General features: G+C 43.3%; 1 protein-coding gene across 2 annotated transcripts in view; it reads left to right on the top strand.

The window, feature by feature from the left end:
* Positions 1–27,371, top strand: part of INPP5A (inositol polyphosphate-5-phosphatase A) — a 176,942-nt gene that overhangs the window by 102,167 nt on the left and 47,404 nt on the right. For both annotated transcript variants that reach the window (XM_062496501.1, XM_062496500.1), the window contains exons 8-9: positions 2,143–2,262; positions 17,369–17,453. In XM_062496501.1, the coding sequence (XP_062352485.1) occupies positions 2,143–2,262; positions 17,369–17,453 (205 nt within the window). The remainder of the gene's footprint in view (positions 1–2,142; positions 2,263–17,368; positions 17,454–27,371) is intronic.

Raw genomic sequence — 27,371 nt, 5'->3', positions numbered from 1 at the left:
GAGAACTGTTCATTTTCCCTACCTGGAACATATTGTTACAGAATGTACCTCATGCCACAAACAGGGGGCTCCCAAAAAACCAGAGAAGTGACCTTAACAGACTTCAGAGAAGTGTCCTTTTTCCTCCTCTGTGATCAGTGCTCTGCCATAGCTGAGTTTCTCTGTGAATCCAAATTCTTCAAATCCGTTATTCTTCATTAACTTACCTTTAGTGTGGACAAAGAACTAAAGAATCCCAGGAAACTCATGAGTTTTCACATTATGCGGAAATGAAAGAGAACTCCATCATTACATATACTTTTATTTTTGTGGGTTTTTTTACTATCCTGACTATCAGGTGAAGGTGTTTGCTTCTGTTCCAGTAGTTGTCAGTGTTAGTGTTTTAGCAGATGCAAGATAAGTCACTGAATGCATTACAGTTTTAAATATAGCTCACTTACATAGTTCATATTTGCTAGGGAGAGTGGAGTAGAGAATGCACTTACAGTATTTAGGTAGGGCACCAACCTTGGGAATGTTTGCAAGTGTATCAGTGGTCAGAATCAGCAACCAGAATAGTTTTGATGTTCTCAAGGAAGTAATACTGGAAGATGACAGGGAAAATGCAAAGCATTGCACTTTGAGAGGAGAATTTAAAAGCACCACTACTATTTTGGGAATAACTGACTCATTACCCCTGCTGGAGAAAAGGATCAAGGGAGAAGGAATTGAATATGGATCATTATTATCTTCCTGAGATGTGTTAATAGGTAGATCCTGTGAAGGACACGAAGGGAGAAGGCACAGAAATTGTTTTTGTGAGTGCTGCCAAGGCCTGTGATAGTGTTCTGTTTGGCTTCGAGTGCTGTGCTCTAGGTATGCTGGGAACAGGACAGGAGAGTCAGGAGTGGTGAAATGTTTAGGTAGGGGGTGAGAAACTCCGGCTGACCACAGCAGGGAAACTGGTTGCCCTGCAGAAGGGGCAGCAATCACTATAATTTGAAGGAAAATAGGTAATATGATGAAAATCTGAGTTTAAGGGCAAGGAAGTTGCAGGTGGAAAGTCCCTCACCAGTAAATTTTAAGAGCCAGGCATGTTTTAGACACATGGGGTGGGGTATAGATAGCTTTGCACATGGGTGAGCTGGTGATGTGGGACCTTCCTTGTGCTACAGGGATTCTTTCTGTTTGTCCTTCAGACCGACAGGACTGGATATCTTGAGCTGTCGTGTTTTGTAGTTCCATTATCATTATCTTTTTGTAAGAAGGTTAGTGGGACTCTCCCCATCAGTGTGGGTTCACTGGACAGGATGTGCTGTTCCCTGGAGCCAGAGATTTTCACCAGGATCTCTGCAGAGCCCTTTGTGCTGAGTGACCTGTGTGTCTGCCCGTGCTCTCCCTGTTCCCACTGCCACTGTTGCTGTGTCCAGGTCCATTCCCAGCTCTGCCATGGTCTGGGAAAGTTCCCTGAGCACAGCTTGGGGTTTCTGCTTGATGTCTGTGTCAGCCAGAGCCTGTCCATGCACTGCTGGCAGGCTGCAGGTAGACTTAGGGGGCTTAGGGGGCTTTTGTGGCCTGAACAAATATGTGCTTCTGTGGTGTCACAGGCATGGCCCCAGAGGAGCAGCAGGTTCCCTGGAGGTGCTGTGTGCACTGACTGCTGCTGGCTCATCATTCTTCACACTGGGACAGGTGCAGAGTCACAGTGATGGGATTTAGTCCCTAATGTCAGTCCCCAACATTCTCCTCTCAGTAGCTTTACCTGTTGTTTAGTGCAAAGCCACAGTTCTACTCCACACTTAGCTGCAGCTTTGAAAATAGAAGTTGTTTGCACATTCAATTTGGTTTTAAAAACATTTTAGTGAGAGGGTACTGCCAGATTTCTGGAATTGCAACTGACAAATGGCTTTTCATTTTCATGTTATACATCCTTTCTGCAAAAGACTTGATGGAGTCTTACCTGTGGGTAAGCTGTAGGCTTGTTGTCAGTCTCTGACAATTCTCTAATTATGGTAGCTTAATCTGCACAGTTCTTGTGAGTAAATATTGAAGTAACTTAAGACTGAATACACTAAGTGCTGTGTTGAATGCTTTGCTGATGCAACAAATGTTTTTTTTTCTTTTATCCTGAATCTTTTTTTTTTTTCCCTTTTTTTGTCATAGTGCCTTTGACTTGGTAAACATTCATCTTTTCCATGATGCTTCCAATTTAATTGCTTGGGAAACAAGCCCATCGGTTTACTCAGGAATACGGCATAAGGCTCTTGGCTATGTACTTGATAGGTATGTATTAGCCTTTCCTGGCCTCTTTCAATCTGTGTTCATGAGCAGCGTGTGAAAGATGTTTCAAATGGCACACTCAGAAATGTAGAGGGTTGTATTCTGTCACCTGACAGTGGTTACTGCTTGCCAGAGTTTTCTAGACAGTGCTGATTACAGATCACTGTATGACACTTATTCTTTAAAGCCAGATTTTTGATCTCAGGGAACCACTCTGAAGTCACCAGGATTGCAGAGTAGAAGCCACACTTATTTTCTAAATAGGTTTTAGGTAGATTAGCTTATTTTTAGGCTGTGTGGAGTCTACTGAAGCTGTCATTCAAGTGCATCGTCAGCTACAGAATACCAGAGTAATTCCAGTTGGAAGTGACCTCTGGAGGTCCCTCATTCATCCCCCTGCTCAGAGCAGGGCTGGCTCCAGCAGCTCGTCCAGCTGAGCTTTGAGCAGCTCCAGCATGGTGCCACACATTGCTGTGTTTGACTACCCTTACTGTGAAACTTTCTGTCCCTAGTACCCAGCCACAGTTTTCCTCCTAGTGGTTTGTGTCTATGGCCTGGATCTTTTGGCATGCATTGCTGAGCAAACTCTGGCTTTTTCCTCTCTGTAACTACCAAACAGATAAAGCAAGCAGCAGAGTCCTCAGGCAGACAATTTTTTGCAATCTGAACAAACCCAGGTCTTTCAGCATCTACTTGTGGGTCCGTCCACACGGAGCTGGAGTTCTTTAATCTCCACACCAGCTGCTACAGCAGACAGTTCATCTCAGCAGCAGCACAGCACTTGTATATAGTCACCCCTGGTGTTAATAGTGGGGGCTCTAATGGTATTACAGAGCTGGGTCCTCTGATGAGTGGTACAGCGCAGAGGAGTCCCAAAAATACTCAGAAATTTACAGCTGCCCTAACTATAAAGTCAGGAAAAGGACATCTTTCTCTTGATTAAGAGAAGGATGTTTCTGTGTGGGTATCAGTGTGTTGGCAGAGTGAACAGGTATTTCTCAGTCAGCTCCATGTTCACCTGAGAAACAGAATTTTAACATGTCCCTTCAGAACAGCCGTGGCACACACTGCAGTCCATGCACAGGGGGCAGCTTAAAGCCAACTGCTGAGCCTGGAAAGAATACAGAACCCGAGCACTTTGTTTCCTGCTCTTCTCCTGCCCCCAGCCCTGCTGTCCAGCAGCCCCTGGCCACGTGCCAGGGTTCAGTGCCAGTTCTTGAGATCCCTAGTGAGCGTGGGACCACTGCTGCTGTTCCCTGGAGCAGGGGCTGGGAAAGGGACACCTGGCCAGTGTCACCTCTGTCCTTCCCCAAAACGAGGAGTGGGGGTCCCAGCCCGAGGAGAGGAGAGGAGAGGAGAGGAGAGGAGAGGAGAGGAGAGGAGAGGAGAGGAGAGGAGAGGAGAGGAGAGGAGAGGAGAGGAGAGGAGAGGAGAGGAGAGGAGAGGAGAGGAGAGGAGAGGAGAGGAGAGGAGAGGAGAGGAGAGGAGAGGAGAGGAGAGCCTGGTGTCATGGGGATGCCCTGCCCAGGATGCTCTGCTGTGCTTTGCTGCCTGGCACCTGCTCACAACCTCTCTGGGCAGGCAGGGCCCTAAGGGATCCCTGTCCACACACAGCTCTCTGCTCTTCGGGCTCTCTCTGGCAAGAGCCTGGGAGTTACAGACACTCCTGAACAAAGCAGTTTATGTGTTGGAAAATACCTCATTGCCATTTTTCCCTATGTAGCTATTCACTGGGAAAGGTTCTGAAATGTTGCAGTGGAGTGTAAATGCCTTCCCAGTGGTGTTCTTTCTCAAGTTTCCTTCCTCTCTGTGGGGCTTCTGTCCTGTAAGGGCAGTAGATGGAATAGTAGAGACTGCCTTTCCCCCAGCAGGGGGCTGAGCAGGAATTTCTCCAAACAGGAATTTACCATCACCTTTGGGATGATCCAGGGGTGAACAGGAAAAAGCCAGTATCGCCTTTCTTTGGTATCACTTTGCAAAACCTGCTCAAACCATTCAAAAATGCTGGGGGCACTTGGAAGGATGGATAGGTAACATATATATAAATATATAAAAGATCCCTGATTTATGGAACAGGGACTGGGGAAGATCAGGATCTGCTCTCAGTGCAGTCTCAGTGCATACTCTTGGGTTCTGTTGCATAGAGCAGTATGGGATTTTTATTTCATTTTTTTCTTGGCTCCATTAGTTTCCTCTCCTTTTCTAATGCTTTGCACGAGGGAAACCTGTGCAAACCTTTTGCAATATTTATTGCACACTTGTTTGCAGCATGCAGTGTGCTTCATTAGCTGATTTTGGCTTTGGACCTCCCACGATGCCCTGGCCAGGGTAAGGTAGTAAGAGTGTAGTATTAGTGTCAGCTGTGGGTCAGGGATGTCACGATGGTATATCATTAAAATGTGACACTGCCAAAAACCCGGCCCAGCTCCGCTGTCCTTATAAAGGAGCCTTGGCTTTGGGGCTGCCCAGTGGCACAGCGAGCTCGCCGTGGATGAATTGTTCATTTTGAGGGAGCAGCCAGCCGCAGATCCGGACCTCCACCGAGCACTGATGGGCTGGGGGCACAAAGGGGGAGTTCTGCAGCACAGTGAATAATGGGAAGCCCCTTTCATCGGCAGGACTAACCTTTTGGCAGCCACCAGCACACTCTATTCTGATCTGCTGATTGGGGAGGACAATACACTGAAGCTTACTTTGAATGAATGCTGCCACCAACAGTGTCCCCATTCAGGGGCTTTGGGAACCATCTTTGGCCATTGTCCCCCAGCACTCCCTCAGACAGCAGGAAAAGGGAAAGTGAGAGCAGCTATAGGGGGGAAAAGTACTTCTTTTCTTGGCTTTAATCTCTCTTTAAAGCTTCATAGATCTACATTTCCAGCTGAGCTACTGGAGCTATGCAGTGTCAGATAAATACAGAAGAGAGAGGTTTCAAGCTGAGCTTTCAAATCCCCTTATCTGCATGAGCTAATAATGCAGATTTAGTGCTGTTAAAAACAGAGACTGATAAGTCTTTTCCTTTAAAGCCTTTAAACTGCTAAAGAGCATTTAACAGCGATGCAGTTCAAACCAAATGAACAATGCTGAGAAGGAAAACAGTTTAATGAGCTAAACCTTCACTGAATGAAACAGAAACACCTTCTCACAGTTGATTTAGGTCACTGTGGGAGTCAGTGAAAGCTCAGTTGTGTTCACGCTGCATCTTCATAAACATGAGTTATGTACAGCCTTTTATCTGGGCTACAGCTACCACAGGAGCTGGGGATGCAAACCAGAAGAGGGTTTGCAAATAAAGCTCAAACTGAGCAGTTCAACTGTTCAGATTGCCAGGGAAGTTACTATCTCCAGAATAATTTTAGGCACAAAGTTTTAATGCATAAGAAAAACGCTGTGCAACATCACAGCACTGGTGAATGGGAGGAAGTTGGGGAAAACCAAGGAAGAAGCATTTGGGGAATGATGCAAAGTTGTGCTAAAAGTTTTCTCCTGAGGAAGTCCGTTAGTAATCCTAATAGCATGTTTGAGGAGTAGAAAGGTTTGTTCTTTTAGCTTTAACAAAGCTTCTGCTTTAATGAAGTTAGTCCCAAAGCGATTTAACTTTAATAGCATTAAAATTAATTAAATAGAAAGAACACTTTTAAAGGCAGCTCACTGGTATGTGCTGAGCCAGATTGCATTTAATATTTGCCATTTAGCACAGGAGAAGATGTGGTGTCAGATTGTTGCTTTAAAGACCAAGAGGATTGGAATTATACTGTTGTTAAATAAATATTTGCTTGTATCTTTACAAATACATACACAGCGTATATGTAGAAAATTGAGGTGTGTAATGAGTCTGTGACAGCCCCAGTGTAAACCCAAACTGAGTCCCCAGAAGTCAGTTCTGTTGTTCCAGGTAGACACAGGTCAGCAGTCAAAACTGAATTTGCTTTGAAATGAGATAAGAACATCTGCTTTAGGTTTTGTAGGGAAAAAAAATTCTTCAAAGCACAATTTGGATAATTCCCATGTACAGTTAACACTCTGAGCATGATACTTGGCTTTTTGTATTTTCTGAACTTGGAGAGTATAAGCTGTAGGTGAGAGTAAGAGAGGAAAATAGTTTACATTTTGGTTTAATTTTTCTTGCATGTGTTGTTAGCTAATGCTTGTGCATTTCATATTAATTAACTGTATTGGCACTTTAATCATGTCATGTAGCCACTTGATGGGGAAAAGTGTATGGATGCAATACCCAGGCTGGGAGTGAGGAAGAAGCTGCAGGATAGGGCCCTGCAAGAGCGGAGAGGAGAGTTTGGGAAGGACAGGACGTGAAGGGTTAGCCTGAGCTCTGGCTCTTGGTGTGCCAGCAATCTAAACTTCCTGAAGTTATCTCGAGCATTGAGATCCATAAAATGAGTGTGGTTTTTTTTAATGAAAGTGACAGTGCTCTTCTGTTTTCTATTGAAATGTTCCCTGGCCTAGTTCAACAGAAACATTTTTACATTACAACTGTGAAATCTTGGCATAAAGCTCCCCTTTGTGCCCTTCATTATTTTCTCACAAATATAGTCCATTGTCACATAGCTGAAGTTAATTTGATCAACATTGGGACATTTAACTTTTATGTCCGGTCAAAGGAGCTGTTTCATGCTGATTTTGAGTATTGAAAAGAAATGATTGCCAGAAAAATAATGTTGCTATTAACAATTCAGAGCAATTAGTTTCCCAGGGAGAGGCGATGTGATGCACTGGCTCCACACAACTATTCTTTGTCATTTTATGGATGCTCATCAGTCAACTGTCACCTCTTCTCAAAGACCCCTCCAATCTAAATGTTTCTCTTTGGGCTTTTCCCAGAACTAGCAGCTGAATGAGCAAAAGAAAAGCCACTTAGTTTCTAGGCAAAGGAAAACTTCGCTCTAAAGATCTAGGTCATTTGGGAAGATCCTCAAAGCAGCTCGCTTTAGGAGAGCATGGGATTTTTTTTGGTTTGGTTTGGTTTTTACTTTATTTGTTTTTTGCCACAGTGATTCTAACATGAGCCTTCAAATGAGTAGTGAAATTTCTGTGTATTCAGATAGAAAGCACTCTCAGGGCAAATAACCCTTCCAGCCAAATGTCTTCTAACAAAGGTTTAAACCCCTGGATCAAATTCAAATCGAAGGCTTTTCATTAAACACCCAAAGCTCAGCTCATTAGTATTCAGTCATTCTCCCCCTTAAAGGAAGGTTAAGTGCTCTCAAAATTAGCGTGTTTGGATAATAATGCTCCTTAAAGAGTAAATCCAGCAAAATTGTCTTGTTATTCTCAGCCTGTCAGATACAGCCAAAGTCACTTTTCCTTACTACTTGTTTTTCTGCTGACTTGAGCTTTGGCATTTTTGATGCAGTTGTCAAAAAATCAACTTGCGTGTCCTTACTCTCTGCACAGACACATTTTGAATTTTATTTAGGTTATATTTTTAGCAGGAAAATATTTTTGTACTGGTATGCATTGTAATGGAAAGCATACACTAGTATAATTTTAAGGACACAATAAATCCAGTTCCATATCAAGTGAATGATAATTTTTTGTTATCCTAGTCAGTAATGTTGCCCTTACTCTGTTATTTTCAGCATTTGGAGCTATTTTTTATTTCCTTTTCTTTTTGGCTTTATAAACTGAACAGACTGTAATAAATTTTCAGTATTCATTATTCAAATGGTAAATATCTGATTTTTCTCTTATGATAAATCTGTGTGAACAGCACCAGGTTTGGAAGTGAAGATCTGAAATCCAAAATCCAGAACTTGAGATACTCGCAGGTATCACAGAGAAGGGTGTCATTTAAAGAAAAAGTCGAGTAGATGCACTACTAAGCCAGTTTTTGCTGTATCTGGCCAGTGTGAATAGAACTGGCTCTTTCAGAGGAAATGCTGCAGGTAAAGTTCTGAGGATTCCTGCAGAGGTTTTAGCCAGGTGTTTGTCCACACAGTCCCTGTCCAGCAGTGTGGATGTGGATCCTGGAAGTCTTGTGGCACTCAGATCCTCCACCTCATCTTCCCTAAGGGCTTTTTACTCCTTTTTGCCAGTTTTCCATCACCAGGATCTCCTGCTGGTTGCTGTGTCTGTGCTAGCAGAGTGCACAGGCAGGGTTGGGTTTGCTGTAACAGCCTTGCTCTCAGGAGAGCATGTGTAATCAAACGTGATGCAAGAAAAGAGAATAACCCTTAAAAAAAGAAGTTAATGCAAGTAACTTGTTGCCTGTCTGATTTTGCTCAGAAAGTGGCTTTATATGAGAATGTGCAGAGTGTGTCATGTTCTCACTGAGTTACGTTTCTCTCTTTACTGTAATTTGTTCCTGAGAGAGCCTGGAGGTGGACAAAGATAAGTCATTAGTGTCCAGCTAAAGGTGACACTGACATCAGCATCCATTGTGGTCTGTGCCTTTTCTAATCTCCTATCCTATAGCCATATCTTCTAGGATGGTTGTGATTCAATTAAGAAGAATCTATATGGGCTGTTGATTCAATTCTTATTCATTTGCAGAGAAATGAAAATAAATTGCTATTGTGATTTTATTTACAGTGCTGGCTGTGAGCTGATGCTGTGAGCTGATAGTTATAAAATGTAGAATGGTTGAAAGAGCCCCATTCTGCTCTCACTGGAGCCTGTGGGCACCTGGCCAGTAGCCACCTTGCAGATTTTGACTCCCTTAAGGTGGGAGCACTGTGGGAGGAGGCTGTGGGCTCTGCATCCTGTGTTCCATGTCCTGGAAAGATTCAATCATCCCTCACAGGGAAATGCTCAGCTGGGAGGGACAGGGCTTCCAGCCACTGGTGGCCTGGGCAGGAGCTGAGAGGTTGTGGCTGCCTGGGCAGGCACTGCTCAGGGCTGGACAGGTGAGTCCACGTGGCTGCCTCACCTGTCGTGGAGTTCTTTGTCTTCATTCCAGCAGTGCTGGGTTTAAGATGCACCCAAGAGTCCGTTCCTCACTCCAACAGGAAAATGAGTCCTGCTCCTTTTATATCCACTAGAATTTTAATTGTTCAAACCTAATGTTGACAGCTCTTAACTTTTTTGAAGGCCATGCTCTTTGGAAAGGGGGTTGTTCCCTTCTCTTTAGCACTTCAAACGTTTCTGTCCTCACCCCTTTTTTTGTTCCCTCTCTTAGCTTTTGGTGCTCCACTGTAGTGTGATTTTCAAAGGGATAATGTAAAATTGGTTGCTCATGAGCTTTTCTCAGCATCGAGCATTGTTTAGTCCTTTGTTAGTGAATTCTCTCTCGGTCTGAGCCATTTGCATTGCCTTTTTCTAGAAACATTTGGGTTTATTTTTAATTCACAGTGGCCCTGAGCCCAGCTGTTACCCAGGCTGGATGGTGGGAGCCTGCAGGTCCCCATCACTGGCAGCTCTCTGTGGATGATGTGGCCTGTGTCCTGTCACCATCTGCTGCCCATGCAGCCAGCACAGGAGATGGAACTGGAAAAATGCTTGTTGTAGGTCTGGCAAGACCCAGATCTGGCAAAATTCCTTAACAATCGCAGCGCCATTCCTATCCATGAGCTGTTTAGGACAGACAGTGCCTTTGGCCTGAGTTTCTCTAGCTACATCACAGAAAATACTTTTCTAAGCCTTAACAGTGGATCAGTATCCTATGGCCACATATCCTGGTTATTTCTGTCTCACTGTTTGTACTTTTGACACTAAGTGACCACAGGATTTTGGCTTTGCTCCCCACATTTGAGGCCTGTGGAACAAAAAGGAACAGCTGGGATGTCTTGGGCTTCATGCAGAAAGAGAGGGCAGTTACCTCTTGTCGGCTGAGCACCAAGTGTCACCAGCCCTGACGAGCTCAGAAGCTATGTGGAAGGACCTTAATATTCCATGATAAAGCAAAGATTCAAAAAGACATACAGTTTCTCTGGTTTCTTCTTATAGTTTTGTCTTGTATCAGCTGAAGAGCATAAAAATTTCTTTGTATGATAACGCCGATGCTGTAGTGCTCTGTTGTCCTGTAGCAGAACTGACAAGTCCTTACATCATTATCCAGGGCTGCTATTTCATTAGGCGAATGTCAGTGTCAGGTAAGATCATGGGTTTGTCAATATAATGAAAATACCAGTCAAGTGAGGAAAAAGTCACAATTTTCCAGCTCTAAAAATTGATTTTTATTGCTCTTCTAGTAATCCTTTCTTTGGATTAAGTATTTATTATTGATGTGGTCTTTCTTTTAATCTTAATAGCTGCTGACATTGTAATTAATTAAAAAATACAACATTTTTGCCCAAATGGCACTATATTGAAATTAAAAGTGAACATCACATATTAGTTAAACAGCCCTGGCAAATGTCTTGAGTGCTAAGATGATTGCCTAAGCTTCTTGACAATTCCCTTCATCTTGCTGTATGGTGCTTGACCTTTTGCGATATTTTGGTGTTATTAATAGGTTTTAGCCATTATATCAGAAAGAACAAGGCACAAAAATATTATAAACGTTATCTTTTTAATGACAGCACTACACCACCTTGGGCATGCCAATGAAGGCACTTTCATTATGGCTTTTGAGGCACACTTAAATTATCAGTCACCAGGTAACTTGTACTCAGAACTGATGAGGGGTTTTCTGGAATTTGTCTTCAAATGTATATCTGAAATTGCAAAAGGGTGTGAGCTGAGCACCATCAGAGCTGCAGAGGAAGGTAGTACATGGGAGAGGACAGGGTTCTCTTTCAAAGCTCTCTGTGAAACCTTTGCTGGAGGGGACCAGTTCTCCAGGTGCAGGTGTTTGAATTCTTCTCTGAGTAAAACTTAAAAAAGAAAAAGCAATGCAGATAGGAACAGCAGAAATCCAAATGGTCTGGGTTGGTGTATGCCAAAACCTGTATTTCCATCCTCTTGGCCTTCAGTTCCTTGATGGGGCTGTAGCAGTCATGTTTCATGTTTGTCGTTCCTGAACTTTCCACCAGAAGTCACTGCAGGAGCTGTTGCTGCCTCTGGCATTACAGATCCCTGGAGAAGAGGGTGTGTGTAACCTTGTCATCCAAAGGTCACCTGCCACCCCCAGCCAGCTCTTGGCTTCTGCCAGCAGGACGGCCAAGCCACTTTTCTGAAGGTCGCCTTTTCTGAAGGATCCCAGGCGGGATCCTGGCTGGGCAGGAAAGGGGAGTGGATGGCGTCACGGCACAGTGGCTCCTGCCATGGACGGGGTCGAGGGGCCGGGCACAGCGAGTGCCCCAGGGCTTCCCTGGACGCTTCACCCCGTGTGAGAGGATTTTCACAGCCCTGTGGGGACCCAGCCCAGCTCTGCTGCTGCTCTGTCCACTCCAAACAGAGCCTGTGGCTCCCAGCTCTGCACAGGTCAGCAGTAAACAGAGTGAGCAGTTTGTCCTGAGAGATGATGGTCACACTGGGAGGGAACTGGTCCTCTTGTCTCAGTGTGTTACTTGTGATCTTCATACTCCTGCACTAAGGAGAGGACATTTTATACAGGCAGTCTTATGTTAAGGTCCCTTCCAACCCAAAGCATTCTTTGATTCTCTGTCCTTTGTAAAAGCTTTTGTGTCTGTAACTTCCACATGTGGATAGCGCACAGAAATATAAATAGGTTGTGGAGAGATGTGTGAGAAAGATGGAGCAGCTCATATTAGCTGGTATTTATCCTAAACACATTTAGTTATTATAAAAATTTGCTCACTGAATAAAATATGCCTTGACCTTTGGATTGTTTCTTCCCAAGAAATGTGACAGTGTCCCTCCTTCGCCCCCATTCAGCCTGCTTGGCAGAGCTGCACGGTTTTGTTTTGTTTTGTTATGTTATTGTTGTGTTTTAAAAAAACCAAAACCCTCAAGCCCCTCTTTTCAGCAGTGTCAAGTTAGGATGAATTGGCCAGGGAGGCATGTTTATAGACTGTGTGAAGAACTTTGTCTTTGTGTGGGAATGCTGGTGACACTGGTACAGCTTGCCTGAATGAACTGTGATGCCGTGGCTAATAAGGTGTCCTGCTGAGCGGTGCTGCAGCCTCCCTCAGACCTCCCGCCTAATGCCATTCAGCTCCAGCTCAGTGGAGCTAATTTTTCCCATTCCCTCAATTCTTTAGGCCTCCTTACAAACAGAAAAGTCAACTTTCACACCGAGGAGAAGATAAGTGCTTTAGGAAATAATCGTGTAAACAGAATGTTACCTTCTGACCTGCTGCTGATACCTTGGTCTGGGACAAAACCCAGCTGGCTATTGCATTCGACATGGCTATTAAAGGAATAATGCTGCTGATCCTCCTTACAAAGTGCCCTGAGAAACGGTTTAGCCAAATCACAGTGCCTCTTGTCACACTGAATCATGTTCAGCTGCTCTCTTCCATGACCAAACTGCTGATATTTAACTGCTTCTTTGTCTTCTCCATTCTGTGAAGAGGGGACAGCATAGGAGAGGAAAAGTAGGAAAGCAAGGGAAAGTTGATCCTCTAATTTTCTGGCTAAATGTCAATGCTTTGAAGTATGTGTATAGTGCCCCATAGAGCATTTATAAAAGAAGGTGCATTTCATCAAGTAACTTTATTTTTAGCTGCTACAATGAGTACTTTGAAATAAACTGCAAAAGGATTTCAGAGATTCCAATTGAACAGAATTGTTCACTTTAGGACTGCCCTGAACTCTGTTGCCCTGCAACTGAAATTAATGAACAAGCCCAGACTCCAGTAGTATTGAGAAGAGGAACCTCTGCCTCTTCCTTGTTCTACTCTTGGTAGGGATCTGACATTTCCTAAGTTGCTTTGAGGAAACCTTGGCACCCAGGCTGAGAGGTCTGTCCTTACGGCAGAGGAGTTTGAGGTGCCCAGGCCCCTGCCATGGCACCTGGGTGACCTCTGCCTTGAGCCCCCTCCCATCCCAGCCAGGCTGAGCCTGTTCAGCAACACAGCTCAGGGAGGTCAGAGGTTCCTCATCATTCACCTGATGCCCCCAGAATAAGAGATGGTTTTGTCACAGGACGGTGTGTCCGGGTCTGCCAGACCAAAGCCTCTGCTGAGGGAATGAAATGGGTCTTGCTCAAAGCCTGACTGACACAGCAGGGCAAGGATGTCTCCAGTGCAACACAGGAGCTTCTTTCTGGGCCTGTAAAGATCTTGCATTACTTACTTACTCTCACCCAGAGTGAGCCAAATAGAAGTTGTTAGACCAAAAGAAGAATTATATGTATTTATTTTGCAGCAAATAAATTGCAGGAGCAATTTAGTGTTAATTTGCAGTGACAGTCAAGTTTGCTCCTTAAAAAAAGTACAAATCGTGGATTTAACTCATCAAAACATTTCAGCATGGGGATAAGTTGGACTGTAAACTCTACTTGAAAGTAACAATTGCTTGAATGTTTTCTTCTCTTACTGCCCTGTCATGCCTAAAAAGCTCTTTGGCTCTTTCATTCAATTTGTCTGCCACTTCTCAAAATACAAGATGTGAAGACAAACAGACACCCATTCAGTGCAGAAAACTTTCAGTGTGGTGCCATCAATTAAAAATGTAGAATTAGTTTGAAACTGGCAAAACAGTGAAGGTAATGTGTTCCAGGCATGAAGAATCTGTTATCAAGGACTCCCTGTGCGGTAACAAGTTCTGTGCTTTTGAAACTGGTGGAGGAGAAATCATCTGTGGTGTTTATAGTTGTGTTCTCTGAAGTTTACCAGGGACAGCATTAAGCCCAGATGGGTGCATGCTTTTTTTCCCAGTGCAGCTGATTTGCCAGTTTGTTATATTGGTTGATTTGCCAGTTTCTTATATTGATTTCCAAAACATACAGAAGTAAAGATCTTTCTTTGGTATGTTTTAAAACATGTTAAAAACTTTTTTCCCGTAAGCGATTCCTTCCAGAACAAGAGCAAAGGATGAGAAGGGTGAATGTGTTCTTCCACGCTTTCCAAAATGAAGACTTCTCTTTCTGGCAAAGAAAGGCTGGCTGTCATCTGTTGGAAAAGTTTTCTGTTTCATTTGCATTCGAGTTTTGGATCCACTCTGACCCCCTGTCCCCTGCTGATGGCCTCGCACAGGTCACAACAGCAGTGTGGCCAGCAGTGGCATTGGGGACATGCTGTGTGTGCTGGCAGGCAGAATGGTGGGAGGGAAGTGCCTGTGCCTTCTGCACAGTCATGAAATCTTTAACTGATAATCACCTGTAGTGTCAAAAGCTATTTGAAGTTGTACAGGAATAGAGCCTTTGGGTGTGCCAAAACCCTTTGGGATGAGCTGGTGAAAGTTGTTAAAGGAAATGGCACTGAGTCCTCCCATGAAAACCATAGGATTTATACTGGTGACATGGGCTGGCTGTTTTCTTTTTATATGGTTCAGATTTATCACTTCATTGAGTGATTCATGGTGGCAATTTAAAGGACTATTTGATTCATGGTTAAAGGAAGGATATTTTTTCGAAACAAAAAGCGAAGGAGAATGACATAGATTTGGAAGCCTTCCTAGTTTTTCTGCAAGTGCTCATTCTTTTTTTTTTTTTAATATGTCTTCTGAATTCTCAGTTGCCTGTACACATGTTGAACTGTACATATTTATGGCTTAGAACATGGAAACACAAAGAACAGAGGACTTTAGTTTAGCTCTCACCCCAGTCCCAAGACCTTCCCTGTGTCCCTGGCCAGACTGGCTGTTGGCAGTGCCCCATTTCTGTCCCAGTGCCCTCAGTGACAGGCAGCTTTTCTGCACCTTCCCAGGGCAGGGGACATTGCAGTACTCTTCTTTATTGCCAGCATCTTTGCAGACTTGGGGTCTGACTCTGAAAGCACAGTCAGGAAAACCGGTCCTTGTGCCATTGATTCAGGGCAGTTTTAGGCACCAGGAAATGTTTTGGCACACAGCTATCAGATTTCCAAACTGCTGAAAGACGTCTAAGATTCAGGACAAATAATAAGCTCCACTTATTAAGTTGAGTCACTTGAAGGAATTTTCATTGTTAGGGACCCCACATCACTTAGTAAGTACATAAATGTGTGCATGCTTTGAGGTGTTGCTGCTGGGAAATTTCTTGTGCACCTGAATTAAATTCACCACCTGTGAAAAGAGATGTGTCAGAAGCCACTTGGAGCATCATTCTGGAGAAGCAACATTTGAACTCTGTCGTGAGACTCTATTTCTAAAATGTCCAGCACAACAAGCTATAAGGGGAGAAACTGGATAAAATTATCAGTTGTAGAGCTGGCATTGATTTGTATGCAAATCATGTTTAAATCAGGTAATGTGCAGGACTATGAAATGGCTGAGTTTTAATTAATTGATCAGAAGCAGACTGATCAGCTGCTTCAGTCATCAGTCTGGAGACATTTTCACAGACAATTTTGGGAATAGTCTGTTTATTTGGAAAATCTGTCTGCATAATTCAATCACAGGCATGGTTCTCATAATCCCAATTTGTTTCAAGAGGCCTTCAATGGCCCTTGATGGCATTCCTGAAGTATTTGTCACTCCTCTGTCAGCAGTAAATGGCAACAAGTAGAGCCAAAGCTGATACTTGACTCAGGATAGCTGGAAAAGCAGAAGTCTGTTTTTCTGATGTGGAAGTTTCAGATACGATTCTGCAATGATAGTGTTAGCAAACTGTGGCAATGTAAATGGTTTAACTTTTAAGTTCTTATTTTCCTTCAATTTTCCACGGGGGCACTAATCAAATTAATGTTTTGTGTAGGTCAGGAGTGACAGGTTTTTCTCAGGGATGCTGGGAGCTGACAGTGGGCAATATTTATTAACAGTGCCTGCAATAATCTGTCAGCTAAATGGTGGATTGGAGATTTTCATAGCAGAAACAGATAAGTCTTTGCAGGAGATTTTCTTCAAATGATCAGTGTCTTAGGCCCAATGCACACGATTTTCTCCATAGTATAATATTCCTTATGTAACAGATTACTGTTGATGAAAACTGTGAGATGCTTTCAGAGGAGAAGCAGTATCTCATATCAGATCCAGTGTTACAACTTTCCCTATAGCTTTGAGGTTAAAGAGATGTAATGCCAGAACTAAAAGCCATCTGAAACAAATTGAATTTGAAACAATTCCTCCTGACCAGCACTGCTGGACAGTGCTTTACCTGACAGTGTAATGCTCACATGTTGATGTGTTCCCAGAATGTTCACAGCCTATTGCCTGCATTCATTCCTTAGTTCTCACGTCTTGCACACCCAGGGGGGTTCTGAGCATTTTGTCTGTATGAATTCTTTGTGTCTCTGGCAGTCAAGTTTTGGGTGTTTCATACCTTTCTCAGCCACTGATAGGAGATGAATTATATTGATTCCTGGTTTGAAAATAAGTGTGACTTGGTGGTTTTCTAAATGCCAAGATCTCTGGAAGAGGTAAAATTGTGTGTTGTTGAGAGTACCTCCCAACTATTGTTAATAATAGATCAGCTAATAATATAATGACAGTTTTTAATAATACAAGATTTGAAAGATGGATAGTAATGCCATATCTCCCTGGGTAGGACTGAGCAAAGGCTTGAGGAAAAAGTCAATCTTCACAGCTGGAGCAATTACTTGTTAGGTGTTACCTACAGCCTCAGCAAAAATGTGCTGTGAGCAGCACAGAGAGCTGTCTTGAGAGAACTGTAGCCAGTCTGGGAACCTCAGGGATCCTCAGAGTGTCAGATGGGATGATGGATGTCTGGCCCTACCATGTCATTCCTCATGAGATTCACAAAGTACCCAAAAACACTGGTAACGTTGCTTATGTGTCAGTGAGCTCAGACATACTCTGAACTCACCGTTCAGTCAGCATTCCTAATTCTTACCTGCCCAAAGCCATATCCTTAAACTTTCCAAGGTCTGAAGGAGCTCCACGACACCCTCAAGGTTTCCATGGTCCCCAAATGCCACTTCTGCATGATTTGTGTGAACTGCTGCAAATGTGCTTTCCCCCAGCTTGCTCTGTCAGCCAGGCATGGAAAATCAGGTGCACTGTTGTACAGGGGCTGGAGATAGAATTGCCTAAGTAAAGAAAATCAACTGGAAAATATGGTTAATATATTGGTCCTGTATAAACTGCTAGTTTTGATGGTTCCAATAATTATTTCTGAGACTGTGCTTAAGGTTAACATGTGTGTCTTTGTACTTTCTTGCATATATGTAAAGCTGAATGACAGGTTTGTTCTGTTTTCATTTTTTTCCAGAATTATAGATCAGCGGTTTGAGAAAGTTTCGTATTTTGTCTTTGGAGATTTCAACTTTAGACTGGATGCCAAAGCAGTCGTAGAGGTAGGACTTCTCTTTTTCTTCTGTTGTAGACCCTACCAGGTTTGATTTCTCTTTTGTTTTTTCCCATGTAGAAAATGTAACAGTGACTTAACAAAGTAATGTTAGTGTTGACGTCAGACTTGGCCAAGACTACTTCTAACAGGAACATCCAGCAAGTAGCTAACAATGTGTGGTTGTGACTTTTGCCATCTCCTTATAGCTCACAGTGAGTCAGAATAATTTCCTGCAGGCAGAGGAAGTGCTGCAGTACCTTCCTACTCTGAGAAAAAACAAGAGGCATTTCCTAAATATCTGTGATAGAACGCCACGCTTTTATAGTACAGGCAGTCAGTACAGACCGTTGTGCCAGTAGCATCTTGATGTTAGGGGTGACTGGGAGATTTGGATAAAGCCAAAAGAATGTACTAAACCCTTTTCATTATGAGTTGAGATAACCCATTATGAGTTGAGATAACCTTGACTTGAATGCTCAAGCTCCAGGTAAGTTGGTGTCAGAAATAACACCCAGACTGAAAAACAGCTTAATCTTACGGTTTTCCCATTTTAATTCCCTGAGGTATTGCAGTGTCTTTTTTGCATCCTTGAGGGTAGGCATGTATCTTTTGAGCCAAAAGTTTTTATTTTGTAAATCAAACTGTGGGAAATGTCCTGTGTGCCAAAGGCTGGCTTCCCCCATTCAGGTGTGGTGCTGTTCTCCTTCCTTACCTGATGAGGAGTCCATCTGTTGAAAAAACAGGAGTTTGATGTTACAGCATTGCCTATGGAACCAATAACTTCTTCTTGGAATCCTTTCTGTAGGGCAGTCATTTAGCCAAGAAGCTTAAAGCATAGCTGAAGTGAAAGTCAAGTCACTAATTCAGAATATTAATCTACTGCATTTCATACTTCATACTGCATTTGTTAAGGGTTAAAACCTGCTCTGCTACCCTGTGGCTGCCATAGTTATCAGTGTTCAGAGATCACTTGACAGTGATCACTTCAAAGAACTATTATGCCATTTTTCTTCACTGGTGGTGTGATGGTGTTACTGAGGATGTTGCTGTCTGAGAGCCCCTGTCAGTCACACTGCAATAGATTTACCTCCTGCACTCAGCACTGATGAAGGGTGCCCCCAGATTTTCCTGGGTTTCACACTGCCAGCAGTCTGCAGGACTGAAACTGCAGAGTGCTTGCTTTGGTACCAATACGTTAGCATTTCTATGTTCATATCTGTGAGTTTCCAAATCATCCCCATCAAACAAAAAAAGTGTCACTAACCCCAAATTATGGAAAGTGAGTGGGCTGCAGAGCAAGTAGGGTGAACCCAGGGGGTTCTGAGCCTGACACAGTGCTCTGCATCTTGGGAATGCCTTACCCCTACTGGTTAATGTTGCTGCATGAGCACACAAAAGGTGTAATTGGAAGATTAATCAAATTCATTTTCTCATTCTTCCTACCTAATATTCAGGCCTATGTGAGTGTTCAAAGCACTAGAATAATACAGACTTTCTACTGATTTTTTTTTTAAAGTAGCATAGCCCAGTAATCAGAACTTTACCCAGCCACTCTGCAATGTTAATTAGGCATAATTGAAGTTGATTCAGAAACTTTCACTTACAGTTTATACATGGACAGCTGAAGTCACAGTTTGTTCTGTAGTGTTCTGTACTTGGTGCAGTTTATAAATCTGTGTGTCAGTAGACCCCAAAGCTGTAAGAAACAGTTGTCTGATGTGTATGGGACTGCTCTAGACACCAGGACATCTTGAGGGAGTTAATACTCAGTGTACAGCACTGGCAGTAAGGGCTGGCTCCTAGGTGACACATCAGTTCCTAAAGTAGAATTTAGGAAGGACAGAGCCATAGGCCACCTCTGGAGGGAGTTGTACTGGATAGGACCTGGTGGTCTGGTTGTGTTTAAGATCCAGGCCCAAATCACAAACAGCTTGTGAAGGCTGTGACTCCAGTGTGCCATTTTTCTGGGGCTGGCAGAATGCTGTGACCATGGCCGTGTACTGCTGGCAGTGGCACAGCAGGAGCAGCCAGAGCTGCTTTGTGCCACAGGCTCAGTGCCAGCCCCAGGGTGAGCCCCTGCTCAGCCGGGAGCCTCCCTCTCCAAAGGCTGTCCCAATCCCTTCTGGTATTTAAACATGTGCCCATGTAAATGGGTATTAACCACTCTCTGGACTATTCAACAGTGGAGTTAATACTGGGAATTGTAAGGGTTAATCCATTGACCTGTCATCTTTGTGTATGTTACTAAATTTATCTCTGCTTTTCTTGCTGACCTTTTGAATTCCCTCTTGAGACCACAGCTGCTGAAGGCTTGAACACTGAGATGCTATGAGCAATACTTGTGTTGTGTAAATGCAGACCGTGGTTACATCATAAAGATGTAAAGTGTTTGTAAAAATTTCCCAATTAAGCTATTTAAAGGGAGAATCTGAGAGCTGTTCAGAATGTGGAGTCCAGACCCTGATGTGCAGTGTCCTAAATCAGATGCAAAAAATGTTGTGCTTATTCATTCATAATTAATGTACTATAAATCATTAATATGTAATTTATTGAACACTTTTGGGAGCCTTTATTTGAAGTCACATTGATGTCCTTGCTAGGAAAACCTGCTTTCTGTTGTTGGAGTCATCCAGGGGGAGGCTGTTCTGGCACGTGGGAAGTGCCAGGTGCTGTTGCTGAGGTGGCACCAGTGAATCTTCCAGCTGTGTTTCCTGGGCAGCTCCTGCCTTTGGCAGCATCCCTGGGGCCAGATCCCAGCACATCCCACTGGGACTGTGCAGCTGAGCTGGGGGCCAGTTTCTCTCTTTAAGGAAGGTGAATCCAGTGCTTTATCATTGTAAAACATCCAGAAAATCCTCCGTTAGAGTCCAGCCTGTAGGAGGACACCACCCTGCTCCAGCCAGCAAAAACAGCCCTTGTAGTTACAAAATGTATTTAGTAAGACAGTAACTGCAGAAGGAAGATCTACATTTCCTCGGGTTTTGGTCACCTCAAGGTGTGCTGTAAGACCTGAATCTTCTGTCTGACAGCCAGGTAAATTCACTTAATCCTGTATTGGCAAAGGTGGCTGAGGATTTGCAGCTGTTTAAACTCAAAATTTTGCCTACTGATTTTTTTTTTAAATGCTAGACTTCTCTGGGTGTTACAGTATTCTGATTATTTTCCCGCTGCTTTCAGATACCTTGCAGCACATCTATTCCCAGCACATATGGAAGTGTTTGCAACATATGAAAAACTATATAAACTTCTATATAGGTTCCAGTATGAATTCTAGTCTATACCTATAGCTTCTCTGCAGTTTTTCTAGTACAAGTGTTGTCACAGCATTTCACAGAAACATGAACTTGTGATGTTTCTTCATGTAGGAGACAGCTTTCTTATAATTTTTCCAGAAGTTCTGCTTTCCTCTTTCAAAGCTAACACAGATCACTGTAATCTCTGCACTTACCAGAAGTACATTGCAACTATATCGTTGCATGTGTGCCAAAGGTACCTTTTCTGTTTCTGGAAAGTTGTCTTCTAAAATTCAGTAGAAAGGAGATTTGATGAGGTGATTTCAAAGAAATCTGCAGCAGTAGTGAGACATACTGTAGTCTGAACTTGAAGAATATTCCAGAAATTTAATTGTTACTATGAGTAAGTGTTTTGGTTCTTTAAGAGGTAATACATTACATGCCTGAAAGTTCTGGAATAAGACAACTTGGCTGTCACTTGAATAAAACCAGGATACTAGAATCTCTGAACAGCCTAAAAGTAAGAGGGGAACAGGAGTTTGTGGGGGGATGAATGAGGGGGTTTATTACCAAGAACTGACGAGGTCCTGCTATTTTTGTTTGAGGTGAGAAATGAGAGAAATGAAGGGACTGTGAGTGACCACATGGAAGAAGTAAGTTAATTCTCTCGGCTGTGGTGGCTCCTGCAGATCTCATGGGATTTCCTGCTGTGATAGGTCCAAGGCCACTCTGAACTCCACTTTCACCTCATTTTTAAATGTAAACGACTTACTAGCATCTCTTACTTACTGCAACCTGCACAAGCAGGTGCTGGTGTAAGTGTGGGAGCAGATGCTGGTGTCGTGTCTCTCCCTGTGGCTCCTGGTGGCCCTGTGGCAGTGCAGTGGAGTGTGTGGGGATGCCACATGCAGGGCACCCTTTCCTCTTCTGTGTTAGAGAAGGTGCAAAAAAAAGAGATTTCCCATTCCAGCTGGCCTAGGCACTGTGCTGGAACTTGGGGCTGCTTCTGTCCTGTGCCTGTCCCAGCCCAAAGCATCCCAGCTCCCAGCTCTGGCTCTGCTTATCCAGAGGAGTATTTCTGCTCCTGTCCCAGTTTACCACTCTGGCTCTGTTTTAGTCACCATTCAAGTGTTTTAGGTGGGTTTAGACCAGGAAGGGTATTTTCTTTCAGTCATCTGGCCATAGTAACAATCTGTATTAGTCTCTGAGAATTACTTTAATATTTAAAGAAGTTATTCATTGAAACTCTAAACTATAAGTCTTCCTCGTCCAGTACATCAATTTTAGGAAAGTATAAACAGGCCTAAGAAACTGGGCTCATTTTAACTGTTTGGGAGTAAAACTCTTTCTGAGACTGCTGATTCAGGAGTCTCTTAGAAAAGTACCTTGTACTTCCAAGAAAAAAGAATTTAAAATTGTGTGCTCCTCAGTCCCAAGAGCAGCAGCTCAGTAATGAGTTCAGTTTGTCAGGCTTTGGGAGAAAGTCATATTAATCACAAAATCCATTTGCTCAAGGTAAACCATAGCCTTGCCTTGTATCCAGGAAAAAAACAGGTTTTATTTTTTCCTCACTAAAGCACATTTTGTTAGGGTTGGTAGTATCTTGGTAAGCTGGAGCAGGATTAAGTGAATTGTATATGAAAATTTATAAAGGTAGCAACAGAAGTGGTATTTCAGGATTCCAGACATTTTGGCCTATAAACAGCTTTCAAGCTCTACCTGCAGAAAAAGAAGTCATGTCCTCATCTTAAAACTCAGAATTAACCTTGTTTGCCCACCCTGTCTGCTCCATGGGTTACAGTCAACCAGAATTTTTCCTTCCTAGACTTCTGCCTTTGATAAGCCAGGACTGGAATTGCTGATTAAATGCTTTTTAAAAGGTAATAACTGCTCATAAGAATTTACATGTCTGGCTCCATCATTCACTTGCAAAGTGCCTCTCTGCCACCTCTGACCATGTGATTTTATATTATCTGATAAAATAGGAACTTCATTCTGACTTGACTTTTTAGCTCCCACTGTATTGCTGATGCTGCAGTGAATCCCATAATTTCCATTTGATCACTCTGTCTTGGCACAACTTGGTCTTTCATTGTGAACAAGCCAGCAGGGGTATGGAATCCCTTTATCCAGCATGCTTGTGCCAGCAGAACTTGGAGGAGCACTCCTGGCACTGCCACCATGTGTGCTTAAAATGGGGACCTCTTCCTCTGAGACATCACTTGCTCTTTTGAAAAAACATCTCTGGTTCAAAATAAAAGCTGATGAGCAACTTTTCACATCTGAATAACTGACTTCTATTTTACTCAAATCTGAAGAAATATTTTAAGTTGAATTCGTTTCATCCCAGGCATTGGACACTAACAAGGATCTTTGCAAACTCCAGCCAACAAATGATCCGTTAGTAATTGTTATGAAAAAGATTAATAGTTAATTAGGAAATCATAACTGATCTGAAAAGCTGATTCAAGTGAGGTAGTCAGGCGATGAATGGATGTGGAGACTTCATTATCTCCTCCTTGGTACAGACGTGCTTTCCTGGACAAAACCAAGGTCACCTATCAGCATGAGGCTCTTGCTGTCCTTGTGCATTCAGGAGACACCACCAACCACCTGGCTGTCTTGTCAGGTGCAAATGTGTGTGTGTGTGTGTGTGTGTGTGTGTGTGTGTGTGTGTGTGTGTGTGTGTGTTTAATGTAGGTAATAAGTAATATTTGCACAAGATGCTTTGAATGCATCAGGGAAAGGGCATGAAAGAATTGGACATTCTTGTTGTTAGAAACACACCAATAATGTTCTTTTTAAAAAATTCTGACTTATTTTGCTTTGAGAAACAAGTAAAATTCCATTGCATTAAAAATACTGACATGGTATAAAAAGCAAGTTTATGTTGTTGTGGCCATACTTAACTGTGCCTCCCTGTTCCAAACCAAACCAGACTGTTACCTTTCATGGGCAGTGATAGCAGGCTGGTTGTCACTGATACCATTTGGGATATCAGGTGCAACCATTTAATTCATGGCCAAGTGGTGGGCTCCATAGTAGCTGAGAGTTCCCTTCCTCCTGCAAAGTGATACTAAACCATTCCTGTAAGAGGAAAAACACATTGCTTTATTCCTGAGATAAACCAGCACATCATGGAATTAATCAATAGCTTACAAGTTTCAGGTCATGTTTTCATTCCAGTTAGGAAAGCATGTAAAATCCTGGATTGGTTTTATAATCTCAAACAGTTCACTGTAAAAGCCTTCCTCTCATAAAGATTTTAATATTCTTTACAAGCTCAAATGTTTCTAGGAAATGCTGGAAACAGGATCCTTTGTAAAATGAAAGTGTAATAAAGATTTGTTAAATTAAAATGCATACAATTTCAGGTCTAATAAGGAGAGCTTTATTGATGTAGGTAAATGGCAGCAACACATCTGAGGCACCTGCTAAATGTTCATTATAAACTACTGTCACAGACATTGTGATGAGTTTTATATTGTAGCCAGACTTACAAAAAGCATGCAGATTGCTTCCCCAATGGGCTGGATATATTTACTTAACAGTGTAGTTAATTGCAATTATTTATTTTCCAGTGATTACAAATGGCCTCTGCGTTAAAGGTACATGTGGCTACCAGGAATTATTCAATTACCTCTCTTCTCAGTAGTCTCAGGCAAAGGCGAGCTGGGATTCCCAGAGGCCAGACTGCAGTGCATTAACTCAATCTGCTCCGCAGCTTTCTGCCGGGCCAAGCTCTGGAGCCACGAGTCCTCTCAGCACAGCAAGCTTGAGAAACGCTCATTACCCTGCAGCTGATTTTTTGACATCTTTCATTCCATACTGATGCTGCCACACGTATTGGCAAGATTCATAGGAGGTTAATTAAATCCATCTTCAAAACAATGAGGGGCCAATGAGCCATATCCCCATTGCAATAGTAAATTAAATGATGCAATTGTTTCTGCTTCCATCACAGATAAGGGGAGAGATGAGTGAAGGGATTGTTCTCTGGCTGCCTCCTCTGGGGCCCCAGAGGGTCTCAGGGCGTGTGGGCAGAAACCTTTTTAATTTGTGGCTGCAGGAAGGGATGGCAGTGCTCTCAGCAGGCAGAGTCCTGCACAGCATTATCCTGTGTAGGATGACTGTGAAAACTGAGTTTATGGCTCTGTGTAAATGGGGTTTATCCAGTGTAGGATGACTGTGAAAATGGAGTTCATAGCTCTGTGTAAAGGGGGTTTATCCTATGTAGGATGACTGTACAAATGGGGTTTATCCTGTGTAGGATGGCTCTGTACAAATGGGGTTTATCCTGTGTAGGATGACTGTACAAATGGGGTTTATCCTGTGCAGGATGGCTCTGTACAAACAGGGCCCCTTGGTACTGGTGCCAAGCACTTCACAGCCTCAGGTGCAAGTTCAGACAAACGTGGTGACAGAGCAGAACAAAGAAGATGATACATTCATCAAACCTGCATTGCCTGCTCCATAATTAAAACATACACAAATTAAATACAATTATCTGCCTAACAGGGCTGGGCCTCCTTCAGCTGGTGAATGGCACAGTCTGTGTGCTGTACCCCGAGGTGCGGGTGTCACAGTGTCACAGTCTGTGTGTGTGTGTCTGTGTGTGTGTGTGTGTGTGTGTGTGTGTGTGTGTGTGTGCCCTCAGCTGGCAGCTGTGCCCTGGGCTGGCAGTGACAGCGGTGCCAGCAGTGCCATCCCCAGCCCCACACCTGCCACCATCACCTGCAGGGACGCTGGCATGGGGCACCCTGCGGTGGTGGCTGTCACCGGGGCGCCTGTGGCACCTGAGAGCTCCTGACACATGATCAGGTCTCTGCAGGCACCTGGCAGCTTTCCCCGGGCTGCCAGCTCCAGAGGCTTCATGCACATGCACAAGAACAGCCTCAGCCTGGGCTGCAGGTGATGCAGTGATGATGCAGCAATGATGCAGTGGTGCTGATGCAGTGATGCTGATGCAGTGATGCTGATACAGTGATCATGCAGTGATGCTGATGCAGTGCTCATGCCAAGCCAGGGACCCCCTGCAGCCTGCCCAGGTGGAACTGTACCTGTCTGTCTGCAGGAGGAAGTTGGTGCCTGCTGCAGGACACACTGAAATGTGTTTGCCAAACTTTTCAACGTGCCCAGGGCTTTTCCCCTGTGATGTGGGGAGCATTGGAGTCGGAATATGGGGAGCAGTTTATCCCCAGAATATGGGGAGCAGTTCATCCCAGGCTTACCTTCAGTTCAAGCAGGGACACTCATCTGTTCTCAGGCAGGGCAAGAGGGCTCATGGCGCAACAGGGACTGTGGCTAGAAAAACATACATATAACCAGCCAGTCATAACAGCTGGACTTCAAACTTAAAGTTACCTAGGCAGGTGTTTGAATAACTCAGTGGAGTATTGTAATGCATAATGCAAATCTGTAAGAAGTACTTTAATAAAGCCACCTGTTAATTGGTTTTTTACTTATTTCTAGTGTAGAAACTTACCAGCTCAAATAGGGCAAAACATCACCTGGGTAGATACTATAAAATCCCCTTTTAAATAGTTATTTCATTTACAAAACGCATTCTTTTTACATTTCAGTTTATTCCTGGGTGTTACTGCAATACAAAATTCTAACATCTGTCATGCGCTAGTATTTGAAAGGCGCCCACTGATGATGTAAAACAAAAGGCAGGGGGAAAGGGATGCTTACACTCTGCATATTTGCAGTGTATGAAAAACCTGTGTATACCTATTTTCACTGCCATACATGGAAGTCTAGGGGGAGTTTGTTTCCAAAAACATCACACTGTGTATTACAGACTCGTATTTTGCTTGCTTATCAGAAACAAAATTGGGTAGAAAGAATTTGGTATCTATGTGAAAAATCAAGGAACAGGATCATATTTGCCTCTATCATCAGCAACTGCTGTTCCAATGGCAAATTATATTCTTGAGTTGGAGTCAGAAATACAGTGAGAGTTGATGAACTGAATGCATACAATCTCTGGATGTGTGTGCAGCTATGTTAAAACATAAAGAAATTTCTTTACCTGAAGATAGTAAGTCTCAAAAGTTGTAGCACTAAGAAACCAAGATAGATAATTTGTTGAAAAAGAAAGACTTTATTTTTATTTAGATTTGACCAGTGCTAAATATGGTCAGCTTCAGGGGGAACGGACAAATGGTGATGCCTAAATATGTAAAGCTCATTTGTGGTAGGATATCGTATGGGCTGGGCAGCAAATGATGGTGGTTAGAGACACCAGTTGCTGTTGCATTAAATCGTTGGGCTTGTAATTGAAATCTTGATCACATGTGTTTCCATTGCAGTTAAAGGCACCTTAGCCAAGCTGTGATTGTCTGAACTGTCTGGACAGATACAGCCCCGCAGCCTCCCCAGCTGGGGTTTGTGCCTGTCACAGTGGGACAGGAGCCTCCTGGTTTGGGGCATCTTTGTGAGATCCCTGCAGTGAAGCTGTTGGAATAAAGGTGTTCAGAATATTGCTGGCTTACACCTTGCAGTGCAGGCATGCACATACATACGTGTGTTGCTCTTTGGCAGACAGATTTTCTATTTGTTTCTCTTCCTTCCAGCTTCTCCAGGCCTCTCTGCACTAAAGCAGGCAAATGGACCTGGTCCTTCTTTCACTGTAAATCAGTATAGACCGCAGTATTAATTTTAATTTTACTAATTTTAAGAAAGTCCAG

This window comes from Cinclus cinclus, chromosome 7 (genome assembly GCF_963662255.1).
Source record: "Cinclus cinclus chromosome 7, bCinCin1.1, whole genome shotgun sequence".
Taxonomy (NCBI): domain Eukaryota; kingdom Metazoa; phylum Chordata; class Aves; order Passeriformes; family Cinclidae; genus Cinclus; species Cinclus cinclus.
This window is presented reverse-complemented; position numbering and strand designations above follow the sequence as displayed.